At 50.9% G+C, this 11,978-nt stretch overlaps 1 protein-coding gene across 1 annotated transcript in view; it reads left to right on the top strand.

Annotated features, from left to right (window-relative positions):
* Positions 1–267: 267 nt before the first annotated feature.
* LOC125433865 (protein-glutamine gamma-glutamyltransferase 2-like) overlaps positions 268–11,978 on the top strand; it is a 19,209-nt gene continuing 7,498 nt past the window's right edge. The window contains exons 1-2 of the mRNA XM_048498786.1: positions 268–1,156; positions 9,266–9,426. Of these exons, the coding sequence (XP_048354743.1) occupies positions 814–1,156; positions 9,266–9,426 (504 nt within the window). The 5' untranslated portion in view covers positions 268–813. The remainder of the gene's footprint in view (positions 1,157–9,265; positions 9,427–11,978) is intronic.

The raw sequence follows: 11,978 nt of genomic DNA, 5'->3' as shown, positions 1-11,978 counted from the left end.
GTGGTGTGGTGGTGGTGGGGGGGGTGGTGGTGGTGGTGGTTAATAATAATAATAATAATAATAATAATAATAATAATAATAATAATAATAATAATAATAATAATAATAATGCTTGATAGACTGCCCAACCCCCGAAGGGCTCTGGGCAGTGTACAATGAGACACAAAACAAATACAATATAATGTCTCATAAACACAATATAGCGATAAAACATTAAAATTCATTAAAATACTTTAGAGACTAACAAGACTTTGAGAGCAGAAGCTTTTGAGAATCAAACTCCTTTAGTCAGATACCAGGGAGCTGACTCTTGCAAGCGTACCTCCTGAAAATCTGGTTGGTCTCTAACGTACAATTGGATTGGAATCCCGCTAAAGAAAGGCGTGCTCCTAAGCATGAACAGAGACCCTTTGGAAGTTAAACTAGGGGTGTGGGCAGGAGGTAGTTGCAAATTTCCTGCATGTGTGAGGAGCTGGGCTTGATGACCTTGAAGGTCCCTTCCAACTCTGTGTTTCTATGCTCTATTCTTCTCCATTTTCTCCTCACAACAACCCTGTGAGGTAGATTAGTCATTCTTCCTCTCTTTAAAAATGGCAGACTCTTATCTGATGAACTGGGTTTGTTCCCTGCTCCCGCACATGAAGCCTGCTGGGCGATTTTGGGTTCCTTTAGGACCCATTTAAGGGGGGGGGGGGCGGAACTTGTATTAGTATGTATTGTTGAAGGGTTTCACGGCCGGAATCACTGTGGTGCTGTGTGGTTTCCGGGCTGTATTAGTACCATTTTTAAAAGAACGCATTAAAGGTTACTCGAATGAATCTGTGCAGCTCCTGGCACACGAACAAACGCAGCAGCCATTGTGGGGGTTTCCTCTTGGCAGGCTCCGAGGAAGAAAAGGCTGTCCTGGAAAAGGTGAAACTCCGGAAGGCCTACCCCCCGGCAGAGGCGGAGGAGGGCTTGAAGGTCAGGATCAAAGTCTCCGAGGGGATGAACAACGGGTGTGACTTTGACATCTTTGCTGTTGTCAACAACAACGCGGACAGGGAGCGGACGTGCCGGCTGATGTTTGGGGCCCGGGTGGCCAGCTACAACGGGACTCTGGGGCCGGAGTGCGGCAGCAAAGACCTGCTGAACGTCTCCTTGCCACCATACGCAGGTAAGGGAGGGAAACCTCACCTGTCTCTCCTCTTTCCTTCTCAGATCTCTCCAATGTCATCTTGGGTTCTCGCACTCCACACAAAGCTCCCGTAGACCCTATTTTTGGGGTGTGAAATCAGAGGTGGGATCCCGCAGGTTCTCACAGGTTCCCGAGAGTAGGTTACTGATTATTTGTGTGTGCCGAGAGGGGGTTACTCATGGGTGGTTTTGCCACGTGATTTTTGTCTCAGTTACGCCCCTCCTCTCAGCAGTAGCGTGCAGAACTTGAAGCCGTCTAGCAGGAGGTGCACCGGTGTGCGTGGCAGCCTGCGCCTGCGTGCATTCGTTTCCCGCCCAAGGACCGGCGCAGCGGCTGCGTCCTTGCCACAGCCCTGCCCAGGAATGCCCCGCCCTGGAATGCCCGGCCACGCCCCGTCGTGCCCCGCCCAGCCCCATTGGCGTTATGCCACTGTTTGAATCCCACCGCCATGGGAATCTGTGACTAAAATTTTTGGAACCCACCACTGCTCCTCTGACTGGGGGGCGCAGTCTCTGCGCTGGGCAGCCCGTGACATACTGGCAGCCAGACAGGCATTCCCATCTCAAGGAAGGAAGTGCCAGCGGAAGGCAACGTTTCCTGCCCTTTGAGGCCTGTGCCAAGCCACCGGATGGGGCTGCATTGGCTCGTTTCCGCCCCCTCCCCTGGGCCAGGCAAACAACGGGCCCCTCCTTGCGACTAGCAGAATGCAGTCCTTTGGAAAAACCTGTGCGTTGGGAACGTGGGAGGACAGAGCCGGAGGCAAAGTCTCACAGATAAACAGCCCTTCCGGCCTGTCCTGGAGATGGAAGCTGAGATGGGGCTCCGTTTCCTGCCAAGAAGGAGAAGCCAGGTTGGTCGCTCCCCAGTCGTGCTCCGGGCAGTGGTGGGATCCAAAAATGTTATTGACAGGTTCCCTCGCCACCCCCCCCCCCCCCCCCCCCCGCCAAGAGGGCAGAGGCGTACCTCAGCAAACCTGAGCCCTGGGCAAAACCTGAGTTGGATGCCCCCCTATGGGCAGCCACCCCACCACGACCCCCCCCCTTTTTTTTTTGCAGCAGGTCATTTCTAAATCATCATCCCATTATAGAAAATGCCCCAACTCCCAAATCTGAACACAGCAATGGTGAAACACGCAGGTTCTTTGAAAGAGACTGGTGAGATAAAAGGTACGAAAGGCTGAGGATCCATGAATTGCAGGACCTGAATGGGATTAACCCAGTTCAGGGAGTGACATTATTAGTCGCAATTGCTACATGGAACCTTCACGTTCAAAGGCAGGATGCCTCTCGGGGAGGCGAGGGCGTGGAGACGGGAAAGCGGACCCAATCAGTAAGCCCCTCTCGGCACACACAAATAATTAGTAACCCACTCTCGGGAACTGGTGAGAACCTGCTGGATCCCACCTCTGGCTCCGGGCATGTCAGGAGATGGGTGAACTGTGTGGGCGAGGGCGTGGTGGGAGGCAAGGACTGGGGGGCTCGAACCCACCAGGAGCCCACCCCATTTGGTCTGGGGAGGGAGGCCTGCCTAGTCTTGCAGCTCTCTTCGGCCATGAAAAGGCTGCAATATTCCACAAGTTAGGTCCCGGAAGACTGGGCCCGAGGCTGCTGGTTAGGTGCTCCCATTGAGAAGAGTCAAGATACACCCCAAATTTGGAGAGAGCACCCCTGACATATGTTCATCCAGCCTCTGTTTAAAAACCTCTAAAGAAGGAGACTCCACCACGCTCCCAGGCAGTGAAGTCTACTGTCGAACAGCCCTGATGGTCAGGAAGTTCTTCCACATGTTTAGGTGGAATCTCTTTTCCTGCACCTTGAACCCACGACTCCTGGTCCTAATCTCTGCATCAGCAGAAAACAAGCTTGCTCCCTCGCCAACATGACATCCATCCCTTCAAATATCTAAGCATGGCTATCAGGTCACCTCTTAACCTTCTCTTCACCAGACTAAACATACCCAGCTCCCTAAATCTCTCTTTGAAGCAGCAGTGGCGTAGTGGTTAAGAGCAGGTGTACTCTAATCTGGAGGAACCAGGATTGATTCCCTGCTCTGCCACTTGAGCTGTGGAGGCTTATCTGGGGAATTCAGATTAGCTTGTGCACTCCCCCACACACCAGCTGGGTGACCTTGGGCTAGTCACAGCTCTACGAAGCTCTCCCAGCCCCACCTACCTCACAGGGTGTTTGTTGTGAGGGGGGAAGGGCAAGGAGATTGTCAGCCCCTTTGAGTCTCCTACAGGAGAGAGATATAAATCCAACTCCTCTTCCTCCCTCTCCTCCTCCTCCTCCTCCTTCTTCGGGCATGGCCTCCACACCTTTCACCATTTTGGTTGCCCTCCTCTGGACCCGTTCCAGCTGGTCAATGTCCTTCTTGAATTACGGTGCCCAGAACTGTATGAATGTCCCACCTGTGTCCAGCAACCGTAGGAGTCTCACTCCGTGGCCTCCCACCCCATTGAACTCCCTTCCCCAAACTCGGCCTCCAGATCTCTAGGAACTGCCCAACCTAGTTAGCCATTATATGGCAAACCAACCCTCCTGAGGCAGGAGCACCATTAAAATGGCCGACCTGAATCCTGCCCTAGCACCTTGTCCAAAGTGTCCAGACATGGTTGCGGACTGGCTATGAGGCCTAGTGGGTGGGCCCAGGCTTGACTGTCCTTATAATGGCAAGGCTCATACAAGCTACAGGGGTCAGTGCTATCAGTCACAGACCAGGAAAGGGATTTGGGCGTCTTAGTTGATAGTTCCATGGGAATGTCAACTCAATGCACGGCAGTTGTGAAAAAGGCAAACTTTATGCTGGGGATCATTAGGAAAGGAGTTGATCATAAAACTGCAAGGATTGTCATGCCCTTATATAAAGCAGTGGTGAGGCCACACTTGGAGTCCTGTGTCCAGTTCTGGTCGCCACATCTCAAAAAGGATATCGAAGAGATAGAAAAAGTGCAGAGAAGGGCAACAAGGATGATTGAGGGACTGGAGCACCTTCCCTATGAGGAGAGGCTGCAGCGTTTGGGACTCTTTATTTTGGAGAGGAGGCGTCTGAGGGGGGACATGATGGAAGTCTATAAAATTATGCATGGGGTAGAAAATGTGGACAGAGAGAAATTTTTCTCTCTTTCTCACAATACTAGAACCAGGGGGCATCCATTGAAAATGCTCGGGGGAAGAATTAGGACTAATAAAAGGAAACACTTCTTCACGCAACGTGTGATTGGTGTTTGGAATATGCTGCCACAGGAGGTGGTGATGGCCACTCACCTGGATAGCTTTAAAAGGGGCTTGGACAGATTTATGGAGGAGAAGTCGATCTATGGCTCCCAATCTTGATCCTCCTTGATCTGAGATTGCAAATGCCTTAGCAGACCAGGTGATCGGGAGCAGCAGCAGCAGCAGAAGGCCATTGCTTTCACCTCCTGCAGGTGAGCTCCCAAAGGCACCTGGTGGGCCACTGTGAGTAGCAGAGAGTTGGACTAGATTGACTCTGGCCTGATCCAGCTGGCTTGTTCTTATGTTCTTATGTTCTCAGAGCTCTGCTTCTTTCCTGTCCACATATCTGCTGCCACCTGCAAACCTTACAAGGTTGTTGTGTCATCTTTCTCTTTTCTCACACTGGGATTGGGCCTTTCCTGGCCGGGCTTTTCCCCAGCCTCTCGTACCCCAGCGTCCCCTGCTTTTATGTAGGATTGTCTCTTGTGTCCAGAACAGCTTCCGTTGATCAAGCCGGACACTCCGCGCTGCCTATGCTGACCAAAGCAGCCTTCGCCTTTTGTGTCTCACGACAACGTCCCCCTTTCAAGCCCCCACCCCAGTTGGCCCCTCCGTGCACACGAGCTTCCTGCTAAACTGCTGAATAAATAGTCTGAACGCTGCCAAAACACTGTCTGTGGGCTGTCAGTGTCAAATAGCATTCCCTGCGTATTGTCTGAGCTCTGAGCTCTTTGCAGGCTTCGTTTCTTTTTTGGATGCAAGCCTGAACAAAAAAATATTAAGTGAGCGAAGTGAGCAAAGAGAGCTGAAATAGCAGACACAATCGCTCGCTCTCTACTTGTCCAGAAGTGCTGTGGTTTTTCCATAGCTGGGAAGGAATTCAATTTTGCTGTGACCTGACACGCCGTGCTCTCTACTGAGCTATTTTTGACAGCGCGCCAGCGTTTTAGGAACAGCAGAGCCCTTTTACAAGGACAACCTTCGTTTGACCTGCCTCCGGGAGACATGTTTTACCTGCCGTTCCCTGTCGTCAGGTGTGATTTTTTAAAAGATGCAAAAACCCCAAAGGCTTTGAAGAGAGAAAGCTGTAAATCTGAGTCGGGCGAGCGGTGAGCCCAGGTCTCGGCTGCTGTGGGGAAACAGTGCCCATTTCATGGCTCCTGCAGATACCTAGGCATTTGACTTGTGTGTGTGTCTGTGTGTGTGTCTGTGTGTGTGCATGTGTAACCTCTATCTGTGGGTTCTGTGGGGCAGAACTTGGAATGAGTTGGCAACAACACATTTTCAAAAAAACCAAAATGGTTTGCTTTCTTAACATATAACATCAAACATCAACATTTAACGTCACACTTCAAGGTCCTGTTCAGGTTGCATTTTCAAGTCCTTCTATTTACAGTCTACTGATACTGCCAAGTCCAATTCTTCCTGCAAGTGGGTTGGCTCCTGAAGACTCCAAGGGCTTGGTGAACAGGATTCAACATGATGAAGGTTTCCAGGAGAACTCTCACCCATTACAACCACAAAAAGAAACCCTGAAACAGTAAACTCCAACATTTACAACATAGCAAAAACAAACAACTACCTTCCCACTAGTTCCCAACAACATTGCAGTTACCTTAACAAGGTGTTCAGGGCTTATACCAGTGGTGGCGAATCTATGGCACGGGTGCCAGAGGTGGCACTCAGAGCCCTCTCTGTGGGCACGCGCAGAGTCCCCCCCCACACACACACACATGTAGGCTGGCCTGGGCCGCTGGGCTCGATTATTAGCATTAACGCTAAGACCTAGTTTTGGGAAAGCAGTGTAGGTAACTCTGTTAAGTGCTGTTAGACCCCACTGATTTTCATGCAAAGAACTAAGGTGTGAGCCTTTACCTGAGAGTAAGCTCGGTTGCTGGCAATGGGGCTTGCTTCTGAGTAAACCCTCCTGGGGTCGTGATTCACTCGTTGGAAGAGTTGCACGGTTGCTTCAAAGCAAAGCTACCGACTAACACCAAGCTTACTCCCGAGTAACACATGCCTCGAAGCCAACCGCTTTTTCTAAACAAACCTCAGTATTCAGGTTAAATTGCCGTGTTGGCACTTTGCGATAAATAAGTGTGTTTTGGGTTGCCATTTGGGCACTCGGTCTCGAAAAGGTTCGCCATCACTGGCTTATACCAACCAAGGTCCGAGTCTGGTAGCCTCGTCTCCTCCAAACTACATGAGCTCTGCAGCCTCCTGCTGCTTTGAGTCTCCACCCCTTTCTGGGTCAACCCATTCTGGGCATGGGGGTTACACATGCGTGCTGTTAAGTCACAACTGACTTATGGCAGTCCCTTGGGCTTTTCAAGGCAAGAGATATTCAGAGGTGGTTTGCCTTTACCTGCCTGTGAATGGGCTGAGAGAGTTCAGAGAGAACTGTGACTGACCTAAGGTCACCCAGCAGGCTTCATGTGGAGGAGCGGGGGATTGAACCAATTCTCCAGAGTCCACTGTTCTTAACCACTACACCAATCTGGCTGTTTGGCTCCTGTTCCAGAAACATTTTGGTTCAAGGTCAACAGCAGAGAGATCAAGGAGGTTCCAAGGGATCCAGTCCTGCAGAAGCCAATCTCTTCCTGATAATATCTCGGAAAGGGAAGTTATGATGTGAAGTGCTTACTTTCCTGATTGTCACCTCGGCAGCATCCCATGAGGTGGAAGAGGGAAGGAGAAACAAACTGTCAGTGCCTCAAGCCAGACGTGGTGCAGTGGTTAAGATCAGGTGGATTCTAAGAGAGAGAACTGGGTTTGATTGCCCACTCCTCCACCTGAGTGGCAGAGGCTCATCTGGCATACTGGATTTGTTTCCCCACTCCTACACATGAAGCCTGCTGGGTGACCTTGGGGTAGTCACAGTTCTTCGGAACTCTCTCAACCCCTCATAGGGGAGAGGAAGGGAAAGAAGAGGAAAGGAAAGGAGTTTGTGAGCTACCTTTGTAAGCAGCAGTGGCATAGGAGGTTAAGAGCTCGTGTATCTAATCTGGAGGAACCGGGTTTGATTCCCAGCTCTGCCGCCTGAGCTGTGGAGGCTTCTCTGGGGAATTCAGATTACACTCCCACACATGCCAGCTGGGTGACCTTGGGCTAGTCACAGCTTCTCGGAGCTCTCTCAGCCCCACCCACCTCACGGGGTGTTTGTTGTGAGGGGGGAAGGGCAAGGAGATTGTCAGCCCCTTTGAGTCTCCTGCAGGAGAGAAAGGGGGGATAGAAATCCAAACTCCTCCTCCTCCTCCTCCTCCTCCTCCTCTTCCTCTTCCTCTTCCTCTTCCTCTTCTTCTTCTTCTTCTTCTTCTGTCTCCTTACAGGAGAGAAAAGTGGGGAATAAATCCAAACTCTTCTTCTTCTTCAATCTCACGTCTTGTGTTGTCTTGTCATTCATATTTCCGAGCCAATTTGAGAAGGAGGCAGAGGTCTACTGGTCCCAGCAGTAACTGTGTACCCCGCACATCTTGGAAACGGGTTGGGTCTCTGGGTATAATGCAAGCACCAGAACGCTTTTTTTCTGGTTGAAGTTTTGTTTATTTTATTTCAAATATTTTTCGTTCCACCTTTCTGTCCAATTCGGACCCTCAGAGGGGCAACCAGGTTGAAAAAAATAAAAACATTTGAAAACAACTTAAAACGCGTGCACACAAACATACCTGAGTAGCAATTAAAACATAAGCAAGGAGGAGAGCTAGTGTGGTGCAGCGGTCAAGGCGCTGAGTGACCAAGGGTCAGTCACACCCTCTCAGACTAACCTACTTTGCAGGGATGTTGTGTGGATAAAACTGAGGAGGGGAGAACTGAACTGTATAAACCACTTGGGGGCCCCACTGGGGAGTAAAATGTGATAAAAATGAACTAAATCAAAATAAATAAGGGGAGGTCAGTAAAGGAACGCCACATGAAACAAGGAAGTCTTTGCCCACTGGAGGAAGACCGTGAGGGACGGAGGAATCATGGCAGCTTCATTAAATTCTACCTTCCATCTTCCAGTGATGGCGAACCTTTGGCACTCCCGATGTTATGGACTACAATTCCCATCAGTCCCTGCCAGCATGGCCATGCTGGTAGGGGATGATGGGAATTGTAGTCCATAACATCTGGAGTGCCAAAGGTTCGCCCCCACGGCCATAGACGTTAACTGAGTGTATACAACATAATCCAGCGATGGCAAACCTTTTTGAGACCGAGTGCCCAAACTGCAACCCAAAACCCACTTCTTTATCGCAAAGTGCCGGCAGTTTAACCTGAATACTGAGGTTTAAGTTTAGAAAAAAACGGTTGGCTTCGAGGCGTGCGTTACTCGGGAGTAAGCTTGGTGGTCGTCGGTGGCTTTGCTTTGAAGCAACCGTGCAACTCTTCCAACGGGTGACTCACGACCCTAGGAGGGTTTACTCAGAAGCAAGCCCCATTGCCAGCAACCGAGCTTACTCCCAGGTAAAGGATCATGCTTTAGTTCTTCGCATGAAAATCAGTGGGGTTTAACAGCGCTTAACAGGGTTACCTACACTGCTTCCCCAAAACTAGGTCTCAGGTTTAATGCTAATAATCGAACCCAGTGGCCCAGGCCAGCCTAGATGTGTGGAGGGTGGGGGACACTCTGTTTGCGTGTGCCCACAGAGAGTGCTCTGAGTGCCACCTCTGGCACCTGTGCCATAGGTTCGCCTCCACTGACATAATCCATTGCAACTCTAGGAATGCATCTTTTTTAGAAAAAATAATTTGTTCGGTTTTACAGTGTAAATGTATCTTTCATGCTGTTTTTCATTGGTTTACGGAACTCTCTTCACCCTTTGAGGCCCAGAAGTCGCCTTGTTTGTGAATACATTCAAACCCCATGTTGTTTTCCTTCTGCTTCCGTCTCCAGAGAAGTCCGTCCCACTGCGCATCCTTTACGAGAAGTATGGCGGATGCTTAACACAGGACAACATGATCAAGGCGATGGCCGTCCTGCAGGACTACGAGACCAGAGAGATCGTGCTCGGCGTCCGAAACATCTACGTGAAAAACCCAGATATCAGAATCAGGGTAAGGCAATGCTGGCATTTTTCTGCACAGCGCAGAACTTCTGGGCACTGAGAGATGGGACCAGGAAATGCATGATCTGGAAGGAAGGAAGGAAGGAAGGAAGGAAGGAAGGAAGGAAGGAAGGAAGGAAGGAAGGAAGGAAGGAAGGAAGGAAGGAAGGAAGGAAGGAGGGAGGGAGGGAGGGAGGGAGGGGGGAGGGAGGGAGGGAGGGAGGGAGGGAGGGAGGAAGGAAGGAAGGAAGGAAGGAAGGAAGGAAGGAAGGAAGGAAGGAAGGAAGGAAGGAAGGAAGGCAGGCACCAGCACTCCAAGGCCCCATCAATATGCAGCAAGTCCAACATAGCTAGGTCAGTGAACCTTCAGGTGGCCACCAGCATTCTTTATAGCGTTGCCAGATTAGGACTGGAAAATTCCTGCTGCCTCCAAGACCCACATGGAGCTCAAAGGCAAGGGGATTTCATAGGTTTGGGTTTCGCAGCCTGATAATTTTCAGTGGAGAAAAAAGCCAACGTGGAGGAGGAGTATCAGCATTTATTTATTTATTTGCTTGCTTGCTTGTTTATTTTATTGACATTTTCCGGGTCTATGAAAGCCGAACCTGAAAAATACTGATAAAAATTTGTTTCCCCCAGCCCTAGTTAGGAAGAACTTCTGGAAGACTTTCTCGGGAAATGTTGCGCTCTCTCACTTTGGAGGGTTCTCAGCAGAGGCCAGACGGCCCTCAGAGAACCAACTTGAGCAGATCACAAGGAGGAAATCAGGAAGGGTGGTCGTGCCAGAGCTTGGCTCTCATGGTCCTTTCTTACATGTGCAGAGTAATGCCCAATGCTCCCCCTAAGCATTGCATGGAGCTGCGGGGCAGTCCAAAAATGCTGCGTGGAACTGAGCCGCCTGGGAGAGTTTCCCTTGCCAGGTGACCCCTTATCTGTGCAGCCCCAATCTGGTAGCCACGCATGCATGCAGCTTACAGGGAACGTTGGTAATGCCAGTCGCCACTTGATAGTCAGGAAGGAATTTTCCTCCAGGCTGGATTGGCCAGGGATCCTGGAGGGAGCTCTGAATTCCCTGCATTGTTCAAAGGGTTGGACTCGATGACCCTTGGGTCCCTTCTACCTCTGTTTCTATGCGGCTTCTTCCAAGTGGGTTAGAAATAGGAAGCAAAGGACTCTGGAGTTTTCCAAGAGGTAAGGATCCACCCTGGCCTCTCGCTGGCCACGGACACTTGCTTCTTTGTTGTGCTTATATGACTGAAATCTCCCAAATCATTTCCTTCCATGAGAAAATACGCTGAGCTTTTTTGTCAGGCTTCTAGCCTGAAAAGGCGAGAGACACACACAGGAAGGGAATAAAACTAGCCTGAAAAGGCGAGAGACACACACAGGAAGGGGTGGGGGGTGGGGAAGAAAACTTTGGAAGGCAGACCTATGGGACAGAAATTTCTCTCCAGTTAGGAGACTGGTCTTCCTGGCGGGAAATGATGTTTGGACGGAAGCAAGAAAGGCCAGGGATGGCACACCTGGAGATTTGGGGGTGGGGCCAGTGGTAGGATCCAAAAATTTTAGTCACAGGTTCCCATGGTGGTGGGATTCAAACTGTGGCATAGCGCCAATGGGGCTGGGCGGGGCACGACGGGGGCGTGGCCGGGCATTCCGGGGCGGGGCATTCCTGGGCGGGGCTGTGGCAAGGACGCAGCCGCTGCGCCAGTCCTTGGGTGGGAAACGAATGCACGCAGGCGCAGGCTGCCACGCACGCCAGTGCACCGCCTGCTAGACTGCTTCCAGTTCTGCGCGCTACTGCTGAGAGGAGGGGCGTAACTAAGGCAAAAACCACGTGGCAAAATCACCCCTTAGTAACCCCCTCTCGGCACACACAAATAATTAGTAACTCACTCTCGGGAACCTGTGAGAACCTGCTGGATCCCACCTCTGGGTGGGGCCCAGGAACAGGGTTTGGGGAGTGGGGAGGGGAGTGATCTCAGCGGAGTGGATTCCTGTAGAGTCCACCCTGTGGAGCTGCCTTTTCCTCCAGGGAAACAGATCTCTGTCTTGTAGAGACCAGTTGTCATTCCAGGAGATCTCCGGACCCCACCTGGAGGTTGGCAAGCTGGCCAGTGGCCCTTCGCGTTCCATTTGGCCGCCAAGGCCAGAATGCCCTTTTCTGCTGTTTTGGGGCAACTGTGCAGACGGAGCAGAGTTCTTCCCGGCGTTCCGCTCTGTGCGCCCTTCATTGACAAAACGCTCCAGTCGATCTGAGCCTCCTGGGGGTTGCCCATTTGCAGTCAGGAGTGTGTCACAAGAGACAAAAAAACACGACAGCGCTCACAAGAAAGGTGGCTCCGGTCAAGTACCTGTGGGAGTCTGGGCCCATTTTCCTGGATGGGCAGTTGGCTACGCCGCTGCTTGACAGGGCCAAGAAAATGCTTTAGCAGACCTGAGTGCTCATGCAATTAGTCCTTTGCACCTTAGACAAGATAGCAGAGAAAGTGGAGTTTTGCCTGTGCAGCATTATTTCTTCTTCTTCTTCTTCTTCTTCTTCTTCTTCTTCTTCTTCTTCTT

Source organism: Sphaerodactylus townsendi, linkage group LG05 (assembly GCF_021028975.2).
Source record: "Sphaerodactylus townsendi isolate TG3544 linkage group LG05, MPM_Stown_v2.3, whole genome shotgun sequence".
NCBI classification, from domain to species: Eukaryota; Metazoa; Chordata; class Lepidosauria; order Squamata; family Sphaerodactylidae; genus Sphaerodactylus; species Sphaerodactylus townsendi.
Note: the sequence above shows the minus strand (reverse complement) of the source record. Positions and strands in the feature narration are given on the sequence as shown.